This window comes from Palaemon carinicauda, chromosome 2 (assembly GCF_036898095.1).
Source record: "Palaemon carinicauda isolate YSFRI2023 chromosome 2, ASM3689809v2, whole genome shotgun sequence".
Taxonomy (NCBI): Eukaryota; Metazoa; Arthropoda; class Malacostraca; order Decapoda; family Palaemonidae; genus Palaemon; species Palaemon carinicauda.
Genome location: NC_090726.1, coordinates 51,614,616 through 51,638,808, shown reverse-complemented (window position 1 = coordinate 51,638,808; position 24,193 = coordinate 51,614,616). Strand labels below are relative to the sequence as shown.

Sequence of the window (24,193 nt, the reverse complement as noted above, 5' to 3'; positions counted from 1 at the left end):
CGTCTGTTCGCTGATTAAAGCCTCTCGAACCCTTTGGTTGTACGACATTGCTTCTCCCCTGGGCTTGGGAGCTTGCAAGAGGTCCCGGACTGGGAGGACGACAGGCACGGACAGACGAACCCTCAAGCGCAACACTATCCACAACACTATCACTCACTTTATCACCCACTGCACTCTTACACTTCAGCTCCTTGACGTCTGCCATGAGCTGGTTGCGGTCACTAGCCAAGGACTCGACTCTCTCACCCAGAGCTTGGATGGCACGCATCATATCTGCCATCGAAGGTTGTTGAGTGCTAGAAGGGGGATCAGGAGCAACCACTACAGGGGAAGGAATAGGTTGTGGGGCATGAGGAGAGGAAAATTCAACGGAGCGAGACGAACTTCTCCTGACTCTATCTCTCTCTAGCCTACGTGTATATTTAAGGAATTCGATAAAATCGAATTCCGAAAGCCCAACGCATTCCTCACATCGATCTTCCAATTGGCAGGTTTTATCCCGACAATTGGAACAAACGGTGTGAGGATCGATAGAGGCTTTCGGAAGACGCCTTGAACAGTCCCTAGCATTACACTTCCTGAATTTAGGGACTTGAGAAGGGTCAGCCATTTTGAATTAGTCAAGTGGGGAATTCAAAAAACTATCCAAAGTCATCAACAAATAATCCGATATCAACAAAAGAATGCAAGGATGTATTGAAGATAAAGCCTGCAAAGCGAAAGCTCAAAACCAGAAATGTGTACTTCACCAAAAAGATGTGAAAACCAATCCAGTTAGCAACAGCGAATTAGTAGGTCTTGCCGGTAGCACGACAGAGAGAAAATTGAGTTCTGTGTTTACATTGAGTACTGAGTACCTGCCCGACAGATGGCGCTGTTGATGTACACCCCCTACCTGCATGGCGATCGCTGGCGGATTTTGAACGTAGAGTTTTCTGTCGAGCAGCAGAGCTGCAGCTTATATAATCACCGGCTAAGTTTAATATTGAAAAAATAATAATATATTACCATCATCATTATTTGTATGCCAATACAAGTTTTATACCCTATTTTTTGTGCAAGAATGAATAAATTATGCATTAAGAGAAAGGCAAGATTGCACGTACAGCTAACATATACAGTCCTGTAAATCTTTTCATGTCTTACCCCTACATCTTGAGTTTTACAAAAGTAATTTATGCTATCCATATTCACAGCAAACTGACAAAAATAATGGAGATGCAAAAGCTCAGCTTATTTTGGAAATTATCTGATAAGATTCGAGAGGAAGGCGAGACCCGAAGCTACTCTAATTGAGATATATACAATATTTGACTGGATAATCTCTCCCTTTTAATAATAATAATGAAGAGATAATAGGGTGATTCATGTTGAATTCAGTCCTCTGGGTAAAAAGATGTTACTGATCAGTGCTCTCTACAGAAAGAAGCAAGAACACTAGATGCCTCTATGCTGTCTAATTGGTGCACAGGGATATATCATTACTACTTAAAGAACCATCTTCAGTCAACTCCCTATGAAGTTCACTAGTACTATACTCTACATTAAGACTTAGTGTGAGAGGTTATCTCAGATTTATTGAAATAGCCTGCACTGATATAATCTCCCTAATTAAAGTATGAGAGTTTGTATGACGTATACAAACAGCCTACTTTAGGGACTTGCAGCAGCATGAGGAACTGATCTACTAAACGTCCATATGACATCCTTAAGATCAACATTTAATGTGGTTTGGTCCTTTGTTCTAGTCAATAGTTCCATGAAGGTTAATTATGTGTGCACTAACATAAAACAAATATAGAGAAGTTCTCACTTCTCACAAAAAAAAGAAAATAAATAAGTCTGGCAAAATGAAAAGTGGTGACAAGGGAGTGAGGTTCTTTCATCAATGACAAAATATTGCACATCAGCTGATAGAAAGGCAGCTTCCATTTGTGTGGTCAGGAAATACTGTTTATAGAAATCATCTTTATCATAGATCATAGATATAGCTAGATACCCTCTATGGATTAGTTCCACTCTTGTATATTGTGGTGAAAAATTGAGAGCAAGCAAGTGATCCTTGCCTCTTAAGAGTCACAAATGTTAACTTCAGCTCATGAAGGATTAAAGTCTTGACCAACACTTACTGAATGAAGCATTGTCATCTACAGGGGTTTATTGAATGTTACCAATGGCTGTGACAGAATGCCTTCAGTAAGGTATCTCCCTGTTATAATTCTAAAAATTGTCTTTACTTCTCTCTAATCTACCAAGTATAGTCTCTATTACCTCTCACATATAATACAATTACAGCCTCACTTGAAATCTGCAGCAATTCAGCACTTACACTGACACCTCACTACTATAAAGCATAAATAAAAGTAAAGGAATTCATAAACCTTATAGATTCTGGAGGGTTACAATTTCTGTACCAACTGCTTTTTTTTCAAATATCCATATTTTCATCCTGTTAAAACAATCCAATACAAAACTAAATCATAGAGTGTAAAACACTTACAAAAATGCTGAGCCAGTTGCTACAGCTACAGCACTCCCACCTGAGCTACCACCTGCTATGTACCAGTCATCTTCAGCAAGGCTTGTAGTAGGTATTTCACTTGTAATATCATTCCTAGAGAAGAGAGACCATTAAGTATTAAGACAAATAATAATGCTTTCCTTTAGACTAGAATATCACAATTTATAAAGTAATTTGTATTTTTCCTAGCAAAACAAACCAGAGTCCTTCAAAATATTTCAGCACAAACTGGAATTAGTTATTAAAGTCAGATAACAAGCGGTTATCCAGCTGTTGAGGGTGTGGGGTGAGGAGTCCTGCCCTTTTTCCAGCTGGAGAACCTTCACTTTTGACCTTTCGGCCTGGGACTGAGAGGTGCGGTTGAGGAGGGTAGTTGGATTAAAGGATTTGGCTTTGTATGGCTAGAAAAAATACAAATTACTTTAAAGATTGATTTGTTCCTACACGACATACAAATCCCCGTCCTTTGTTTAGGGAGACTCCATACTTGGTGAGTTGGAAGTCTCCTAGAACCCAAACTGAAAGGTTCATTTTCTTTCTTGGAAGTGATCACTGCTTGATCTGTGGAGAAGCAAAGAAATGACCCACCAGCAACCCCCTACCTGTCTTTCTTACTGATGAAAGACTGATAGGAACCAGGTTGTACATGCATGCATGTTCCTGATCAAAACTGGAGATCCCCCTCCCCCGAAAGGGATGTCAGCTGGAAACAGATACCAAATATGATGATTAATGGGCTGTATAAGATCCAACCCCCCTGCTCATTTAAGGGGAGGGGAGAAATACTTCTTTATACTTAACCCTTTTACCCCCAATGCTATTTGGAACTTTCCAACCCTTAACCCCCAGGCGTTTATTTATTTCAAGCACATTTTGCAATATATTTTTTTTAAATTGCTCTAACAGCCTTAATTTTTGTCATAGAGAGGTCAGGTTGGTCTCATTATTTTGGTAAATGCCTGAAGTTTCTCATAAAGTTATTAAAAACATGCAAAAAAATGTAAATAGCAGTTTTTTGCAAGGACGTACCGGTATGTCCATGGGGGTAAAAGGATAAGTTTTGTGAAACGTACCAGTACGTCCATTGGGGGTAAAAGGGTTAAAGAATGGAGCTCTGAAGTAAAAATTACCAGCATCTGGTCCAACCTGCATATGACGTTCGACCGCTTCATCCTTGAAAAGAGGGAAAGAAAAATGAAAGTGAAAGGTCAGTCATACTACCATTCATGCCAGACATATCTAAATAGTTCCATAGACAAGATGTATCCTTGTCCCATGTGGGAACTGGGCTGGTTACACTACTACTTGAGCAGCCACCACAGGTTCAAACACAAAGGTGTCAAGGGACTTGTGGGTATATTCTTGCAAGTAAAGGTTGTAAAGGTGGTCTGCCTTTTTCAGATATCAGCCTTCAAAACTTGCCCCACTAACAGGTTTCTTCTGAAGACAAGAGTGTGGCCTATAACCCTTACCTCATGAGCTCTGGTCCTAACTGGTGCCTTAATTTTTCTTGCCAGTCGAGTTGTACACTCTGCAAATCGTCTCATGAAGCCAGGAAGAGACCGACTTCCTTGACACCTCTTTCTTGGACCTGCGAGTGCTAACGAAAAGTTTCTGACAATCAGGCCTGAGGTGTCAGGTTCTTTTTCAGAAAGCACCGTAGAGCCCTCATGGGACTCAAAAGCACAACTTCTCAATCAACATCTGACACCTCCCCAAAAAAAGGGAATGGAGAAGGACTCTAATCTGAAGACTTGTACTGCCAGGTTCTGGGTTTTGCCCACAAAGTCCGGCACAAAACTGAAGGAGACCTCCTTCCACCCCTCAGTATGGGTGACTAGATAGGAGACAGTGCAACTCGCCAACTCGCACCACCAATGTTAAGGCTAGCAAAAAGTAAGTCTTGAGAGAGTCAGGTTCCTGTCTGGCATCCTCCTTAAAGGCTCATACAGGGTACGAGTAAGAGCCTTGAGGATAAGAGTCACATCGCACTCCAGGGGCCTGAGATTCAAGGGTGGGCAAGACTGCTTGAAGCTCCTCATGAGCATAGACAACTCCCAGGAAGTGGAGAGGTCTGTAACCTTCAGTCGGAAGAACATACTCATAGGTTTTAGGTAGTAGGTTGGCCAAGGCACCAGCCACCCATTAAGATACTACCACTAGAGAGTTATTGGATCCTTCTCTCTGGTTATGGCTCATTTTCCTTTTGCTTACACATACACCGAATAGTCTGGCCTATTCTTTTCATAATATTCTTTGTCCTCATATACCTGACAACATTGAGATTACCAAACAATTCTTCTTCGAGGGGGTTTACTACTGTACTGCACTGCAATTGTTCAGTGGCTACTTTCCTCTTGGGAAGGGTAGAAGAGACTCTTTAGTTATGGTAAGTAGCTCTTCTAGGACACTCCAAAATCAAACCATTGTTCTCTAGTCTTGGATAGTGCCATAGCCTCTGTACCATGGTCTATCTCTGTCTTGGGAAAGAGTTCTATTGCTTGAGGGTACACTCGGGCCCACTATTCTATCTTATTTCTCTTTTTCTTGTTTTTCAAGTTTATATATGAAAGATTTATTATCGCGTTGTTGCTGTTCTTAGAGTATTTTGAGTAGCTAATTGCTTCTCTTGTAGTTTCCTTATATACTTTCCTCACTAGGCTATTTTCCCTGTTGGAGCCCTCGGGCTTATAGCATTCTGCTTTTCCAACTAGGGTTGTAGCCTAGCAAATAATAATAATAATAATAATAATAATAATAATAATAATAATAATAATAATAACCGAGCAGTAGCCTTTGACAGCCACAACTAAGAGGTGTTTCACTTGCCGAAGGAAGACGAGGAAGTCTGCGATCTGTACTAAAGTTGCTCCGACTAGAGAAATCTCCCTTCTACGACACCAATCACATAAGATAGAACACTTAGCCTGATAAACAGCTGTAGAGGACTTCCAGAAATGTCCAGATATCTCCTGTAGAGTGCCTCACGAAAAGCCTTTCCCTCGGGAGATGCTGGATGGTCTCAGGCTGAACAGCGGAAAGGCGTACAATACATGAATGTTGGAAGACATCTTCAATCGACGCTCACAGGTTACGAAACAGTAGAACAAAATATGACAAATTCGAAGATAATTTGTATTTTTCCTAACCATACAAACCTTAGCTATTTACAGAGGGTTTACCTTTTAGCGCAGCTGAAATGACGAGCCAATAGTTTTAACGAGGGTTAATTACCCCCGCGCTAGTTAGCGGGGGGTGGGGAAGGGTAGCTTGCTACCCCTCCCCCCTCCACACACCGGTGACTTGCTTCACTTCACTTAGAGGTAGGACTTGACTTGGGGGTCAGGGATGGCGGGCACATATGTGTAAATAGGTAAGGTTGGTATGGTTAGGAAAAATACAAATTATCTTCGAATTTGTCATTTGTTCCGTAACCGAAATACAAACCACCCTATTTACAGAGGGTGACTTACCCCTTAGGAAGGGTGGAAAGTCCCCAGCCTTACTGACTTCGGCTTGCCCGGGGGCTCGATCCCTCAGTGAGCAGCACTAGAGAGAGGGAGCCCCTGTACCTCACAAGTTCCTAGCATCGCTAGGAACGAGTGGCCTACATAAGCAGTGTGAGGAGGAGAGTGTGACTCGTCCTATGAAGTTGACCTTGAGACCTTCAGATAGGAATTCTAGGATAGGACGTTCCCAATACCACCTCGTCAGGGTATGGGAGATGCAACAGTATTAAGCTTAATACTAGGAGCACAAAGAAGCATGGGTTACCTGCAGAGGTCGAGGTCAGCTATGCGAGGACCAGGATGTTGCTTCCCCAAGAGAGGGGAGAATGAAGAAAGAAGTAAGGGTCAGACATACTCTTTCATTCACGCAGACTAAGACTGGGTAACAACGCCCTCAACCAACTGCTACTTGTCCAAAAAGGAGCCTGAGGTTAGACCAGCTGTTGTGCAGCCACCACAGGGCCGATAGAAAACGTATCGAGGCTCCTGTGGGTCACGTCTTGCAGGTAGTGGGCTGTGAAGGTCGTTTGACGCTTCCAGACCCCAGCTTGAAGTACCTGCGTCACAGAGAAGTTTCTCTTGAAGGCCAGGGATGTAGCAATACCCCTGACATCGTGGGCCCGAGGGCGACGTGACGGAGGAGGGCCAGGATTCAGGGCATGGTGGATAACCCTTCGAATCCAAGCTGAGATGGTGTTCCTGGTGACCCTCCTCTTTTAATCCTGCCTGTGCTCACAAACAAAGCTCGCACATGAGGACGGACTGCAGCCGTTCTCTTCAAGTAGTGCCTCAGACACCTCACTGGACATAGTAGCAGCTGGTCTGGGTCGTTTGTTACAGAACGGAGACTCGCGATCCTGAAAGAGTCGAACTGAGGATCCGGCACTCCAGGATTCTGAGTCTTGGCAACAAACTCAGGGACGAACCTGAACGTTACCTCCCCCATCCCCTTGAATGGGCGATGTCGTACGAGAGACCATGAAGTTCACTAACTCGCTTGGCCGAAGCCAAGGCGAGTAGGAAAGCCGTCTTCCAAGACAGGTGGCGATCGGAGGCCTGGCATAATGGCTCGAAGGGAGGTCTCTTAAGAGACCTGAGGACTCGAACCACGTTCCAAGGAGGGGGTCTCACTTCCGACTGGGGGCAGGTAAGCTCATAGCTACGTATGAGTAAAGAGAGTTCTAGCGATGAAGAAATATCCACGCCCTTCAATCTGAAGGCCAAGCTTAAGGCTGAGCGATAGCCTTTCACTGCCGAGACAGAAAGGCCCATTTCTTCCCGCAGATACACGAGGAAGTCCGCTATTGCTGGAATAGTGGCATTGAGTGGAGAGATACCCCTTCCACGACACCAACCACAAAAGACTCTCCACTTTGCTTGGTAGACTCCCTTAGAGGACCTTCGCAGGTGCCGAGACATTCTCTCCGCAACCTGTTGCGAAAAGCCTCTCTCCGCGAGGAGACGCTGGATAGTCTGCAGGCGTGAAGCCGAAGCGAGGCTACGGCCCTATGAGGGACGCCGGAGTGGGGTTGTCTGAGAAGCTCGTGTCGTGGAGGAAGCTCCCTCGGGAGTTCCGTCAGGAGCTGCAGAAGGTCCGGAAACCATTCCGCGTGATGCCATAGCGGAGCTACCAGAGTCATCGAACAGTTGACCGATAGTCTGGTCCTGTTGAGCACCCTTCTCATCAGACAGAACGGTGGGAAGGCGTACACGTCGATGTTGTCCCACCGTTGCTGGAAAGCATCTTGCCAGAGTGCCTTGGGGTCCAGGACTGGGGAGCAGTACAGGGGCAGCTTGAAGTTCAAGGCTGTCGCGAACAAGTCCACAGTCGGGGAACCCCACAAAGTCAGGACTTTGTTGGCTATCTGAGGATCCAAAGACCACTCGGTACTCACTATCTGCGAAGCCCTGCTCAGACTGTCGGCGAGCACATTCCTCTTGCCAGGAATGAAGCGAGCTGATAGTGTTATCGAGTGGGTTTCGGTCCACCTCAGAGTCTCTACTGCAAGATGGGATAGCTGTTGCGAAAAAGTGCCTCCCTGCTTGTTGATATAAGCCACTACCGTGGTGTTGTCGCTCATCACCATCACAGAGTGACCCGCCAGGGACCGTTGGAACTGCTGAAGAGCCAGAAAGACGGCCTTCAATTCTAGCAGGTTGATGTGTAGGCACTTTTCTGATTCTGACCAAAGGCCTGAGGCCCTCTGGTTCAGAACGTGCGCCCCCCACCCTTCTTTTGACGCGTCCGAAAACAGAGTCAATTCCGGGGGGAGGACGAGAAGACTCACTCCCTTCCGCAGGTTCTCGTCGACTAGCCACCACCGCAAGTCCGTCTATTCCAGAGACCCCATTGGGATCAGAATGTCCGGGGAATCGGATCCTTGATTCCACCGGGAGGATAGGTGGCCTAAGAGATGCAACCACAATTGAGCGGGGAGTTCTTTTCGCCTGAGGAAGGGTTCCGCCACCCTCCTCAGTCTTGCTATCCGGTCGTCTGATGGAAAGGCTTTGTGGAGATTGGTGTCTATTAGCATACCTAGATAAACCAGTCGTTGGGACGGCTGCAGAGAGGACTTCTCGAGGTTTACCACGATCCCCAGATCCTGGCAAAGATCCAGAAGCCTGTCTCGGTGCCGAAGAAGGGTCGACTCCGAGTCTGCTAGGATCAGCCAATCGACCAGGTAACGAAGGAGACGAATGCCGTTCCTGTGCGCCCAAGATGAAATCAGGGTGAACACTCTGGTGAACACCTGAGGAGCTGTGGAGAGACCGAAACACAGCACCTTGAATTGGTAGATCTTGTTGTCTAGGCAAAATCTCAGGTACTTCCTGGAAGACGGATGGATTGGGATCTGGAAGTACGCGTCCTTTAGATCCAGTGTGCACATGAAGTCTTGTGGTCTCACCGCAAGTCTGACCGTGTCTGCTGTCTCCATGCTGAACCGGGTTTGTTTGACAAACCTGTTCAGAGCTGAGAGATCGATGACGGGTCTCCAGCCACCAGTAGCCTTCTCTACAAGAAAGAGTCGACTGAAGAAGCCTGGGGAGCCGTCCACGACCTCCTGGAGAGCACCCTTCTCAAGCATGGTCTCGACTTCGGCCTGAAGGGCCAGCCCCTTTGCCGATCCCGTGTTGTGAACGGAACGGGACGCGATAGCCTTGGCCGATCACTGAGACCGTCCAAGCACCGGCCCCGTGTTGCTGCCACCTGCGGACGCAACGCTGAAGGCATCCCCCCACAGGTGGACACGCAGGGGGACTGCCACCCCTAGGGCTTGCGGCCGCGGCCGCCACCCCTAGGAGTCTTGCCTCCCCTGGAGGACTTACCGCCCCTCTTGACCTTGGCTGGAAAGGGCTGGGGCTTAGACACCACCTTCTTAGCTGCCAGTGCCTGTTTGGGAGCCTTACGAGGCTGTTGCTGCTGTTGTGGCGGGGCTGGAGGCTTATAGGGCCGAGTTGTAAGGGCCCTATGGAGGAGGGAGTCCGTGCTGGATTTCCTCCACCTCTCAGCCGTTCGCTCCATGTCTTGAGGCTCAAACAGGTTCTCCCCCAGAAGGGAAGCATGTCGGAGCCTACACACATCCACGGCGGGGACCTTCGGATGGAATCTCTCGGACACAGCATCGCGACGCTTCAACACCGAGTTGGCCCACAGGGTGGTAACCTGGTGCGCCAAAAACTCGATGGAGCGGGTGCCCGAGAGCAAGAAGGTATCCAGGGCCTTCCTATTGGTCTCCTTGGACAAGTCCTCTGATCACAATAGGATGCCCAGAGATCCTAGCCAAAAGTCCAGCCACGAAGTGGCCTGCATGGCACACTTAGCGACCTTCTCGTGGCTAAGGATCTCTGCCGCCGAGAACGACACCTGCCAGGCAGAGAGTTTCTCAAGGGGAACTCCCTTCGCCAGCTCCTCCACAGAGTGATAGAGAGGAAGAGCGAGGTTGTGCTCACCCAGGATCTCGAAATACCTCCTCTGCTGAAGACGAGGAGGAGGGATGAGCTTATTCCCGGAAGTGGAATGACTGGAGGAGGCAAGAAGTGCGAGCTGAGCGTTGGCCCTAGCCCTGGCACTCTTCAGCCCCCGAGACCAGGGCAGAGCCGCACTGGTCTTAGGGGCCTTCCGAACGTCAAACACTTCATCCAAAATCGTGTCTTTGCCTTCACGGGGGGCGATGACTGGATCCATAAGCCCGTTAAGTTGCCTTATCAGGCTTAGGACCTGCCAGAAGGCATGTTCGGATTCTTGCTGTTCTCCTCCCTGCGGGCTGGCAGCTAAGTCTCCTGCCCCAGGGATCTCTTCCTGGGGTGACACGTGGACATTCCCCCGGGTAGTCGTGGGTTCCTGACGAATCCTTGCAGAGGATTTAGGGACGGTCTTGGAGTCCTTGGATTCCCTCCTGGGAGGGATACAGGATCCCAACAACGAGGTTCGAGGGGCCCCTTCCTCACGAGACGATTCTCCTGCATGAAGCGAAGTCTCCCCCCCTGGTGCCGAGGGGAAGACTACCGCCCCACTGGACTCACCTGAGGACGGAAAGGCCTCGTCCATGGGAGAAGGAGAGAGCACTCGTGCAGGAGAAGGGACCTTCGCGACCGACCTCTTGGGAACCAACTTCGCCCTGGGGGAAGTCACCACGAAGTCCACTCCTCTCTTTCTCTTCAGCGTAGGAGAGACAGCCGTTGGTTTGTTACCCTGGTCGGCGAGTGCTGGTTTCATAACCCTCACTAACGCCCGTGCCAGAGGACCAAACCAAGTCTGTTGCTCCAAGGACACAGAGTCCGAAATCCTCGCTAAAGGGAAAGGGATCGGGCGATCCTTTGGAGTGGACACCACGGTACCTGCCTGAAAAGAAGGTGGGGAAGAATGATGTACTAACCTCTCCTCGTCCTGCACTACCAACCTGTGTTTGGGTGGAGGTGATCCCGAGTGCCGTCTAGGAGCACGCGTTCCTGCTGCTACCACCGGCTGCGGAATTCGCCGCGAACGATGGTCGCGCGAGAGCGCAGGTGGATGATCGCGCGGGCGCGCAGGCGAATGATCGCGCGGTCGTGCAGGCGCGCAGGCGAATGATCGCGCGGGCGCGCAGGCAAGTGGGCGCGAGGGTGGGCAGGTGAATGAACGCGTGTCCGAGGCGGCGAACGCAAGCGTTGGCGCGACGGCGAGGAAACGCGCTGCCGCGTGGGTGAGGAAGACCGCTGGCGATGTAGATCCACAGGCGATCGATGATGAGCTGGTGAGCGCGGTCGCGCAGGTTGGCGATGGCGCGATGTGGCATGTCGACGCGATGGCGAGCAGCATGCGCAGGTGAACGACCGCGCAATGGCGAGCGATGGCGAGCAGCATGCGCAGGTGAGCGATGGCGATCAGCATGCGCAGGAGGGCGATCGCGTGATGGCGAGCGATGGCGAGCAGCATGCGCAGGTGGGCGATCGCGTGATGGGGAGCGATGGTGATCAGCATGCGCAGGAGGGCGATTGTGCGATGGCGAGCAGCATGCGCAGGAGGGCGATCGCGTGATGGTGAGCTAGTAGCTGGCGAACCATGTTCCTTCAGAAGCGTTGGAGAACGTAGGCGCGCCGGCTGTCGCTGTTGAATAGGCGATACTAAGATCGCCTGTGCGCGCTGGCGAGCAGGTGAACGCTGGCGAGGAGGTGATCGCTGGCGTGTAGGTGATCGCTGGCGAGCCAGAGATCGCTGGCGAGCAGAAGGTCGACGCGTGTCATGTGAAAGGACAGGTGGCGCGGCAGGTGGTGCGGCGCGTTCACGAGCAGGAACTGGAAGATCGCTGGCGCGTTGGCGAACATGTGCTTTTGACACACGCGCAGCACGATGTTGCGTAGCCACAGGACCAGGCAGATGGTGAGCAGGGAGCTCAGCAGGAACTATAGGATGGTCAGAGACCGCAGGGCGATGGTCCTCAAATGAGCGCTAACGCTCAGAAGAGAGCTGACGAGCAGGAGAGCGCTGGCGAGGAGGGCGAACATCAGGAGAGAGCCGACGAGCAGGAGAGTCTTGACAAGCAGGAGATCGCCGACGAGCAGGAGAGCGCTGAAGATCAGGAGAGCGCTGGCGAGCAGGAGAGCGCCTGTGCGCTAGCACTGCTCGTGGAAGGGAAGGATCCCTTAGCCCCGAAGGGACCGTTGCCCGTCGGGTGACGAGTTCTCCAGAAGGCGAAGATCTGGCAGGAGATGGTGAACGGTCTGCAGAGAGGTTCAAGGAAGACGGAGCTGTAGGTTGAGGCTGACGAGGAGAGTCCCCCTCGGAGGATGAAGACCCAAAAAGGCGCCTCTTATTCCCCCTGTAAGGGGAAGGGAGGCCCTTGCGGCGTAGCGGACGGTGAGCCTTACGGCGGAGGCGGCCTCGGGGAAGATCGTCGGGACCATCGGTCCTCCGAAGGGGAGTCTCCGTCAAAGCTCTTCCCTCAGAAGGAAGCTGAGCAGCAGCAGAGACCGAAGGACTCACTTCCCCCTTCGAAGGATGTACGGAAGGGGGAGGAGAGCCTTTAGCACCATCATCCGCAACAGCACCTGCGGCGGATTGCCCAGCCACGTCGGAGGCCTCTGTCACCACGACGTCGACAATAGACAGAGGGTCTACCTCTGCTACCGCCGGGAACTGCTTAACAGCGGCCCCCAACGAGACAAGGTCAATAAAAGCGACCCTGGAGGGCAAGCCCTTAAGCCCCAGGGACGACCAAATCTGTAAAAGATCATCATTGGTTAAGGCATTATCAATAACCTCCCCCGGAGGAGGAGGGGGAACCGCCTCGCTATGGGAGGCGACGCCCTCTCCCCCCACCCAAGGTCGGGAAACAGAACTAGGGCCTGCGCTCCCACTCGGCCGACTCTCCTTAGGAGGCGGACGAGGGGGAGCTTCGGAGGAGGTTTGGGCGGCGGAAGAAGAGTCCCGAGAACCTTCCTCCTTCAAGGCTAACACCGAAGGAGAACGGTCTCTCTTAGACTTCTTCTTACGCCGACGGCCAAACCTCTCCCACTGGGAGGCAGACCACTCCCTGCACTCACGGCACATGTTCTCCTGGTCACACCGTCGGCCCCGACATTGAGGGCAGAGGGTGTGCGGATCCGTAGTTACGTCCGACATGAAAGTCCCACAAGGACGACCGGCAACTCCAGGGCATGTACGCATTGTAAAGAAATAATAATGAAGGTCAACTTCCAACCAACACACACGCTGAAAAGAAAAAGCAGAAAATTAAAGGCTGTCACGAGGACGATGAGTAGACACGTCTGATCACCGCCGAGCCAAAAGTGAAGTGAAGCAAGTCACCGGTGTGTGGAGGGGGGAGGGGTAGCAAGCTACCCTTCCCCACCCCCCGCTAACTAGCGCGGGGGTAATTAACCCTCGTTAAAACTATTGGCTCGTCATTTCAGCTGCGCTAAAAGGTAAACCCTCTGTAAATAGCGTGGTTTGTATTTCGGTTATGGAACAAACAGTACAAGGCACTTCTTGTTTAGCCAGAAAGCAAATGAGTTGATCATCGGTGAGCCTTTCCGTTACCAGAGGATGTAGAGACCACTCTGCTCCTACATCTTTAGTGTTTCTGTTAGTACAATCTTCTTACTTGGAATGTACCTTGCTGACAACTCCATGGAGTAAAACACTGTCCAATATGCATCCACTGAGTCAGTTAGCAAAGAGGATGTATGACTGTGCCCCCTTGCTTGTTGATGTAGGCCACTATGGTGTTGTTGAGTGCCTCCTCAAATGCTCTTGGAATGCTTACAATCCTAGGAAAGGTGCTTGCATCTTGAAGGCATTGTGCAGATGCCTTTCCTCTCTTCTCCACACCCCTTAGACAATCAGATCGTCCAGATGATGTGCTCCCTACCCCTCCTTCGATGTATCCACCCTTTCCCCCCAGGCAAATACGAACTTCTCGTTTCCAATCCATCACTAACAACCAACATCCACTTCCTGAAAAGAGAAAGAAAATGAATACGTTTGACAGGAGCTGTTTGTACACCCGTACATGACAGCAGGCAAAACAAAAGTGAAGGCTCTTCGGCTGAAAAAGGGGTACAGCTCCTCACCCCGCACCCTCACCACCTGCATAACTGCTTGTTATCCAACTTTAAAGACAGATTCCAGCTTGCGCTGAAACAATCTCCCTAACTGAAGGACGTGGGTATGTGAGCTAAGTAGGAATAAAGATACTGTAGTTTCTTATGCTGTATTTCAAGCATTTACTTAGCCTCAAAATAACCTACAATATTTTATTATTATCTGCTCATTAAATATCTTTGTAATGGATAACATCAAAACACGCTTTTTTCCAGTAACTAACTCACCCGTAAGCATCGTGGAAATTGTACCTAATTCCTGAACGATAAATGTTTCTTGATGGACCAAACAAAGAATCAACAGTCCCACAACCCATGGCAAATTCATCCAGATTCGTTTTGCCAATAAAGATTGCCCCTGCAGCTTCCAATCTCTTCACAACAGTGGCAGAATATGGGGGAGTATAATTCTCTAACATTCGTGACCCACAGGTTGTTTGAGTATTAGCAATACAGAAGTTATCTTTTAAAGCTACTGGAATACCATCTAATGGACCCAACACTTTTCCTTTATCATATCTGAAAAATATAATACAGTATTAAATTTGCAAACAAATGAGATTTGTACAATAATACAACCACAGTATTATCACAATAGAGGCCTAATTAAAGGATTTTCTTTCCAACATTACAAAGAATTACAATATAACATACCTCTTCGAAGAAGACATTGAAGCCATTTTTCCTGTTTTTGATATGGTTGTAGGAATGTAAGCATTTAATCTGGAAATGGTTTCCTGTCGATGTACAGCTCCTCTATATAGTTCCACAGGTGAAAGTAACTTTTTCTCAAACAATTTAACTGCATCTTTAATACACCCAGACAGATAACGCATTACCTATCCTGCTAAAAGATGCAAAATTTTTTAATACAGTAAAAACATGCCATACTATACTTAAAGGTAAAATTGCTCTCAAAGCAACTGATAGAAAAAAGAAAAAGGCACCTGAAAAATAATGACAGAACCTCAGTTTGCATAACTTCAATATGTGCAAACTCAATCCCAAAAGAGCATCAAATTGACAATTGTTGACATCTCACATGTATGCATAACACAGGAATATATCAATATCAAGAGTGCCATAGTGAAAATAATGGTAGTTAGCTGAATTGAAGCAACCCAGAGCTACCATACATTAATCTTTCCAGGAGGAGAAGTAAAATTTTCAATTTAAGAGTATGATTTCAATAACATAACTACTATGTCAATGCTCAAATTAAGCTAGAATTTATATATCCCAATACCTGTACAGGACCTGAGCTTGTATGTCAATTCGCTCGTATCTCGGATCAATTTTTCCCATATAAAATAACTAAAAAATTAATCCGTTCCCATCCTCTGAAAAAACACCTAAAAACAGTATATTACAGTGGAAAAATAACAAATTTAGAAATAATTTGTATTTTTCCTAACATACAAACCTGGAGCTATTTATAGGGTATTACTTTCGGCAACGCTGAAAACCAGCCAAGACAATTTTAGTGAGGGATAATTACCCCATCCGCTTGTTAGCAGGAGGAGGTTGGGGTAGACTAACTACCCCGCTCACTCACACCTGTCGGTTGAGTAACCACTTTTGCTTTCTGGCAGGACTTCTAGGGGGACAGGGTGGCGGGCCAATTTGTATAAGGAGCTCCAGGTTTGTATGTTAGGAAAAATACATATTATTTCCAAATTTGTTATTTGTTCTGACACAGATACAAACCTTCTCTATTTATAGGGTGACTTACTCTTAGGAGGGAGGAAGTTCTACCAACTGGCCTTGGTCATGACCCGGGGTTCCTTCTAATTAATTTCTTATCTAATTAGTAGGAACCCTACCCTCGCTAAAATCAAAGTAGTTACAAGGTAACTCAATGATAGCGGCCTGCAGAAGCTTGTGTGAGAGAGACTCGTGGCTTGTCTTTACGTAGGAACTTGAGGATTCTAAGACATATCCAATACACTCCCTCATGAGGTATTGGTGACGTAACAAAGTATTCATTCATACTTAGGATGCACAAGGGAAATGAATCTTACCTGCAGAGGGGTGAGGTCAGCTATGCTTCGGTCTTGCGGAGCTGTTTCCCCAAGGGGGGAGAAGGAGAAAGAAGGAAGTGAGTCAGACATTCTTTTCATTCACCCCAGACTAACCTGGGTAACCTCAGCCCTCAACCCTCTGCTACTTGTCCATCAAGGAGCCTGAGGCATTAGATCACTTGTTGTACGGCCACCACAGGACCAATGGAGAAGGTTTCCATGCTCCTGTGAGGTACGTCTTTCAGGTAGTGGGCTGTGAAGGTCGACTGATGCTTCCACACGCCCGCTTGCAATACCTGTGCCACAGAAAAATTCTTCTTGAACCCCAGAGACGTTGCAATGCCTCTGACGTCATGAGCCCTGGGTCGGTTGGACAGAGGAGGATCTGGATATAGAGCGTATTCGATTACTTTCCTTATCCAGGAGGAAATAGTATTCCTCGTGACCTTCCCCGTGCTGACAAAGAGTGCTTGTACACGGGGGCAAGCTTTTGCTGTTCTTTTCAAGTAACACCTCAGACTCCTTACTGGACATAGTAACAGTTGATCTGGATCTTCGGTTACAGAAAGAAGACTCTCTATCCGAAATGGGCCGAACCTGGAGTCAGGCACACCCGGATTTTGAGTCTCAGCTACAAACTCAGGGACGTAGTTGAGGATTACTTCTCCTCATCTCCTAGAGTGGGAGACATCAGTAGATAGACCATGAAGTTCGCTGACTCTCTTGGCCGAAGCCAGAGCTAGCAGGAACACCGTCTTCCACGTGAGGTGGCGATCTGAGGCCTGGCATAGTGGTTCATAGGGGAAGCTCTTTAGAGACCTGAGGACCCTAACCACGTTCCAAGGGGGAGGTCTTAGCTTTGCCTGGGGACAAGTAAGCTCGTAACTGCATATGAGCAAAGAAAATTCCAATGAGGAGGAAATATTGACTCCTTTCAGTCTAAAGGCGAGACTCAAGGCTGAGCGGTAGCCTTTGACTGCCGAGACCGAGAGAAGCATTTCTTCCCGAAGGTATACAAGAAACTTCGCTATTGTTGGAACAGAGGCATCGAGGGGAGAGATACCCCTTCCTCGACACCAACCACAGAAAACTGACCACTTCGTCTGGTAGACTGCCTCTGTGGATCTCGTGAGGTGTCCAGCCATTCTTTTCGCAACCGAAAGCCTCTCTGTGTGAGGAGGTGCTGGATAGTCTCCAGGCGTGAAGTCGAAGCGAGGCTACGGCTTTGTGGAAGATGTTGGCATGTGGTTGTTTGAGGAGGTCGTGCTGTGGAGGAAGCTCCCTCGGGATCTCCGTGAGGAGACGCAGAAGGTCAGAGAATCATTCTGCATGATGCCATAGCAGAGCTATGAGGGTCATTTGCAAGTTGTTGCTTGCTCGTACCTGGTTGAGGACTTTTCTCATCAGACAGAACGGGGGAAACGCGTAAGCGTCCAGGTTTATCCACCGTTGTTGGAAAGCATCTTGCCAAAGAGCTTGGGGATCCGGGACTGGGGAGCAGTACAACGGGAGCCTGAAATTCAGGGCCGTTGCGAACAGATCCACAGTCAGGGAACCCCACAAAGTCAGGACTTTGTTGGCTATCAGAGGATTCAAAGAGCACTCGTTGCCAACTATCTGAGTCGCTCTGCTCAGCTCGTCTGCTAACACATTCCGCTTGCCTGGAATGAAGCGAGCTGATAGAGTCACCGAGTTGTCCTCTGCCCATCTGAGTATCTCTACTGCAAGATGGCACAGCTGCTGCGAAAAGGTACCGCCCCGTTTGCTTAGATAAGCTACTACCGTGGTGTTGTCGCTCATCAGCACGACGGAGTGCCCCGCCAGGACCTGGTGGAACTCTTTGAGGGCCAGAAAGGCTGCCCTCGATCTCCAAGAGATTTATGTGCTGGTACCTTTCTGATTCGGACCATTGGCCGGAGATGTAATGGTGCAGCACGTGAGCCCCCACCCTTCTTTTGATGCATCCGAAAAAAGCATCAATTTCGGGAGAGAGACGAGAAGATCGACCCCTTTGCAGAGGTTCGGCTCCGCCAGCCACCACCTGAGGTCTGACAGTTCCTCTAGCCCTATGCGAACTAGGTGATCCTGGGAATCTGAGTGTTGGTTAGACTGGGATTTTAGTCGCCACTGGAGGGATCTCATCCTGAGGCGACTGTTGGGGACCAGTCGGGTCAGGGAAGAGAGGTGACCAAGAAGGCGAAGCCAATACTGCGCCGGGAGCTCTTCCCGACTGAGGAAGACCTGTGCTATCTCCCTCAGTCTCTGGATCCTTTCGTCTGATGGAAGCGCTTTGTGCCTTAGGGTGTCTAATCGCATGCCTTTTGAGAGGGGAGCAGTTGAGACTTCTCGAGGTTTACCACGATCCCCAGATCCTGGCAAAACCTTAGAAGCTCGTCTCGGTGGCGGAGAAGGGCCGCCTCCGAGTCTGCCAGAATCAGCCAGTCGTCTAAGTATCTTAAGAGACGGATGCCGACTCTGTGAGCCCAAGATGATACTAGGGCGAATACTCTCGTGAATACCTGGGGTGCTGTGGAAAGACCGAAACACAGTACCCTGAACTGGTAATGCTTCCAATTGAACATGAATCTCAGATACTTCCTGGAAGATGGGTGAATTGGGATCTGGAAGTATGCGTTCTTCAGATCTAGAGTGCACATGAAGTCCTGGGGTCTTATCGCTTGTCTGACGGTGTCGGCCGTCTCCATCCTGAAAGGTGTCTGTTCGACAAACCTGTTCAGGGCCGAGAGGTCGATGACAGGTCTCCAGCCTCCAGACGCCTTTTCACTAGAAAGAGTCGACTGTAGAAGCCTGGGGACCCGTCGAGGACATCCTGGAGAGTGTCCTTCTCCAACATGGACTGGACTTCTGCCTGAGGGCAAACTCCTATGCGGATCCCTTCGCACAGGAGTTCGATGAAATTGGCACTCGAGTCAGTGGAGGGAGAGAGAGCGTGAACGGGATACGATACCCTGAACGAATCACCTCAACCGTCCAGGGTTCGGCCCCGTGGTGAAGCCACCTCTGCCAGCGGCTTTGCAGGCATCCCCCCACAGGTGGGCAAATGGGAGGATTGCCCGTTTTATTGGGACCGGCCTCGGCCAGATCCCTTCTTACCCTTTTCTCCACGAAAGGACTTTTTGCTGTGAAAGGCCTGCTTTGCACCCTTTTTACCCTGCTGTTTTGGGTCTCTAGCCCTTTTCGGCTGCGGGTTTTACTATGCTTTCCGCTGTGGCTGAGAGGGATAAGGTCTAGCTGTTAAGACCTTTTGGATGAGGGAGTCCTGACTGGACTTCCTCCACCTCTCTGCCACCCACTCGACATCCTCGGGATGGAACAAAGAATTGCCCTCGAAAGGAGCATTTCTCAGCCTCGCTACTTCGACCTGAGGGAGATGACTATATTACTTGCCTATGACGGCATCTCTCCTCTTCAGGATAGTGTTGGCCCAAAGGTTCACTACCTGATGGGAGAGGAACTCGATGGCCCGAGTGCCAGACAATTGGAAAGTCTCGAAAGACTTCCTGGAGGACTCCTGAGACAGGTCTTTAGACTGCATCAGTTGTCCTAAGGATCCTAATCAGAAATAAAGCCACGAAGTAGCCTGCATGGCGTACTTCGCCACCTTTTTCTGGTTTAGGATTTCAGAGGCCGAAAAGGATACTGGAAGTCCAGTAAGTTTCTTGAAGGGGGTGGCCTTCAAGAGTGCCTCTACAGAGTGGTCGAGAGGCAGCGTTAGAAGAGATTCCCCGAGTATCTCGTAGTACCTCCTCTGAAACACATACGGAGGAGGTAGGATCTTGGAGGATGAGTTGGAGCGGAGAGAAGAGGTGGACCCAGTTGCCTGGGACACTGCCTTCTGTTTGTCACTCTCCAACCCCTTTGACCAGGGTAAAGCTGCTCTGGTTTATGAGGTTTCTGAGTGCCATAGAACTGGTCAAGGACCGTTTCTTTTCCATCTAGAGGGGCTGCCAATGGATCTAGAAGTTCATTGATGGAACGGATGCAGGCTAAGACCTGCCAGAAGGCGTGTTCCGACTCCTTCCTCTCATCCTCCGTAAGCTTAGGGCTAGCGGCTGCTGGTAGAGCGCCGTCCTCGAGATCGCTCTGCCCTTCCACGTCCGAGCTCTCATCCATAGGAGCCCGGAGTGGGTCGAAGTCGTCAACTGTATAGACTGGGGATAGGGAGACTACAGGGGAGGTGCTCGCTTCCGGCTGCCTGGGAGGCAGTGAGGAAGGATGCCTGGCCGAGGATTTGGGGATGGTGAACAAATCCTTCGGTTCCTTCCCACGAGGCCGGAGGTCCTTTGTCCACAAGGGCCTAGAGGACTCCGTCGGCTTGCGGGTGGAATGTAAGTCCGTTGCCGTACGGGGTGAGTCCCATCCGGTCGCAGGTCGTGCCTCCTTAGACACTATCTCTACCAGTAAAGGACGGAAGGAGTCTCCATAGGAAGTAACCCTATCCTCCTTGGGGGGCGAAGGACGAATTTTTTTCCTTTTCCCCTTTGGCCTGGCCTGTGGTGTCTTGAACTGCAGGGGGCTACCCTGAGGTTCATGCCTAATCTCCTCCAGAGGTCTTTTGCGAGGGGATGACCGTCTCCCCTTGCCAGAAGGACCCGCCTGTGTGGGATCTTCCGAACTCCTCCTAGGATCGGAGGGAGGAGAGGACCCTGGGAAGAGAGGAGGCGACAAGGGAATCCTAGGTGTGTCACCTAAGGACTGGGAGCGGGGAACGACTCCTTTCATGACTTGGCGCATTACACTGAATAAGGTGCTGAGCCACGGGGGTCACGGGCTCCTGAGGAACTAAGGGGAAGGTCCTTAGGAAAGAACTGCTCCCTGGGTTTAGGAACCTGGGCAGGTTTCCTAACCCTCTTGTCTGATGGAGGCTTCCCTACAGGCAAGATCGGCACAGGCCTACCCTTAGGGATAGGGTCTGGGCTCGGTCGCACAGGCGACTGTTGTCTCTGTTGAGGCCTAAGGGGCTCGAGAGACTGATTGTGAGCGCCAAGATGGTCGTGCGCTCTTGCGCCGAACTGTTGGTAGGCGGAAGGGTGCTCGTGCGTGCGCCCTTCCCGATTGTGCGCACTTTTTTCGCGCTCGTGGAGCACATGAGGTTGTTCGCACGCCTGGCGCGCATAAGATTGCTCGCGCTCATAAGATTGCTCGCGCGCATGGCGCGCAATGTGTTGAGGATGTTCGCGCGCATGGCAATCAACAGGATGTTCGCGCATATGGCGCGCCATAGGATGAACACGCGCGCCATGATCAACATTTTGTTTGCGCGCGCTAAGACAGTCGTGCGCGCCAAGTCGGTCGTGCAAGCCGATTCAGTCGTGTGCGCCAATTTGGCCATGCGCGACAACTTTGTTGTGCGCGCCAACTTGGTCGTGCGTGCGAGAGCTCTCAGGTTGGTGACAGAACTCACTGCTACGCTCACCCGAAGGTTCACAATAGCTTGTGTTGTGTGAGCGCGAACGATCAATACAACGAGAGTTTGAAAACTCTTTGTCATAAAAAGAATGACTCTGGTCACGAGAACCCGAAAGTTTAGCGTGAACTGTTTTGCGCGAACCCGAAGAATCAACGCAACGAGAAACCGGAGTTTCTCTGTCACGATACACCGAAGTGTTAGCGCGACTAGAGTTACGAGAGCCAAAGGGTTCAGCGTAACTCAGGTTATGAGACCCCGAAGGGTTAACGTAACGAGGAATCGAGGTACCTCTGTCACGAGATCTCGAAGGATCAACGTGACTAACGGTACGAGAACCCGGAGGTTCAACGTTACCGTCGTTACGAGAGCCCGAGGGTTCAGCGTAACAGAAACCCAAAGGTTTCAAGTCGCGAGAGCCCGAAGGTTCAGCGCGACGGAGACCCGAAGGACTCCTGCTGTCATGAGAACCAGCAGGATCAACATGACAAGAGCCCGAAGGCTCACGATCACGCCAGCCCAAAGGGTGATCGTCACGAGACCCCGAAGGGTCAACGTGAGGAGAACCAGCAGGTTCAAAAAGACGTCTCCTCACAGCCCAAGGAGGAGAACGTTCGGGGTGGAGAGGGGTTTTACCTACCCCTCCACTCTACGAACCTCCGGAGTGGAACGTTCAACAGACTCCGCCCGAGGGACCGAGGGGGAGACTGAATAAGGTCTACAGATAATTCCTCCGCAGGAGAGGAGAGTTCTCCCGAAGGAGAACTATGCTTATAACAAGGTTCTCTTTCCGCCCCTGGAGGAGAACCTAAAGCGTAAGGAGATTGCCGATGCACAGAGGCAATCTTCTTTCGTGAACGAGAGATATGTTCCCCCGAAGGTGAGGCTTGCCTTGGAGAGAGCCCTACCACCGCCCCTGGTGGGTTAACTAACTCTTCGGCGTTGGAACCAGACTCTCGGCCTGACCGACGGGCAACAGCGCCTGCGCCCAGAAGAGGAGGATCGACCTCCGCAGAGGAAGGAGATGACCGCCTTCTCTCTGCTCCCCTTTGGAGGATTTCGATGAGAACTTCCTTCGTAGGGGGACCATCGACGCCCAACGATGGCCATAAAGACACAAGGTCTGGAAAAGAACGGGTGCTCCCTGGGGGAAGAGAAGGAGTTGACTCACTAGGGGAGCCGCCACCTTCGTCTATCCCACAGGGTTGACCTGGAGTCACAAGCCCTGCGCTACTGCTCGACCGTGCCTCGGAAGGGCCTGGTCGAGGATTAGCTTCGGGCATAAATTTGGGCGTAGAGGAAGCAGAAATCCGTGATTTCTTCGATTTCGAGGAAGACCCCGAAAGTGAAGATTCGCATTTAGACTTCTTCTTCTTACGCGCAAATCTCTCCCATTGGGAGGCAGGCCACTCCCTACACTCGGAACAGGTGTTGTCCCGCGAACACTGAGTTCCCTGGCAAGCCAGACATAAAGGGTGTGGGTCCGTCTCCACGGACGACATGAAGGTGCCGCAGCGGCGGCCTTCAATCCCTTGACATGTCCGCATAGCGGGATAATAACCATACACACACCGATACACACAAAAGAAAAAGAAAAAGTAATAAAGTCAAGGCAGTTTGTTTAACGGGAGAGAGAGACGGCACGTCCGCACTCTACCGAGCCAAAAGCAAAAGTGGTTACTCAACCGACAGGTGTGAGTGAGCGGAGTAGCTAGTCTACCCCAACCCCCTCCCGCTAACTAGCGGAAGGGGTAATTATCCCTCACTAAAATTGTCTTGGCTGGTTTCAGCGTTGCCGAAAGTAATACCCTATAAATAGCGAAGGTTTGTATCTGTGTCGGAACAAACGTTTTTTTAATTGTTCTAATTCACAACCTACGCTCACAAAATATCAAATACCTATGTACTGGTTATAATCTGAAATAAAATGTGACATTATTATGGAGTTCTTACCTTCGAGACAGATGGTATCGGCTAACGGCAGTGTGTGTGGAGGAGTAAGGAGAGAGAAAGGGGAGGAGAGAGACTTGACGGCAACACGTTCAGTATGCTACACTTTTGTAACACTACCTAACATAACTTAAACTTTAAATTTAACTTAAATGAAATAAGCTTACTGTATACACACTTAAAAATAAATGTTAATCTTATGTTATACTAAACTTAATTCTAATTTTGTTTTTATTTTAAATTTTCTACTTTTCTTCTTCCGTCTTGGCTCTTTTTGACTCGCTTTCACCTTCACTTTTTGCCGGCCTTTTTAAAAGGAACCTATCTAGGGATGTTTGCTTTTGTCTCCCCTTCAAAATGTTACGAAAATGAAGTACACAAGTGTCGTCACAAAAGGCTAATGCACGACCACACACTAACTTGTCCGGGTGCTTCTTTTCCATAAAAGAAAACTCCAGCCACTTCGCTAACATGTCTCCGATTTCCTTCTTTATAGCATCCTTCTGCTTGAGGATGGTACATATTGTTGATGTACTCCTCTCATATTGGTGAGCCAGCTCAGTCACTCGTACACCACTCTCATGTTTTTCGATTATTTCATGCTTTATCTCAATTGTCATCATACGCTTTTTCTTTTCACTACCTTTGTTTGCACTCGCTTGCTTTAGATCCATTGCTTATT

The 24,193-nt window shown here is 49.5% G+C and overlaps 2 protein-coding genes across 3 annotated transcripts in view; one reads left to right on the top strand and one right to left on the bottom strand.

Moving 5' to 3' along the window:
* The window catches only part of LOC137624975 (ATP synthase subunit s, mitochondrial), a 339,973-nt gene that overhangs the window by 73,177 nt on the left and 242,603 nt on the right, over positions 1 to 24,193 (top strand). The window lies entirely within an intron of this gene.
* Positions 1 to 24,193, bottom strand: part of LOC137624956 (glutamyl-tRNA(Gln) amidotransferase subunit A, mitochondrial-like) — a 57,128-nt gene that overhangs the window by 29,453 nt on the left and 3,482 nt on the right. Inside the window, exons 2-4 of one of the 2 annotated variants that reach the window (XM_068355894.1) lie at positions 14,767 to 14,959; positions 14,341 to 14,631; positions 2,501 to 2,614 (exon numbers count right to left, since the gene is read on the bottom strand). In XM_068355894.1, coding sequence (XP_068211995.1) covers positions 2,501 to 2,614; positions 14,341 to 14,631; positions 14,767 to 14,948 — 587 coding nt within the window. In that variant the 5' untranslated portion in view covers positions 14,949 to 14,959. The remainder of the gene's footprint in view (positions 1 to 2,500; positions 2,615 to 14,340; positions 14,632 to 14,766; positions 14,960 to 24,193) is intronic. The other variant, XM_068355902.1, reaches the window with a different exon arrangement.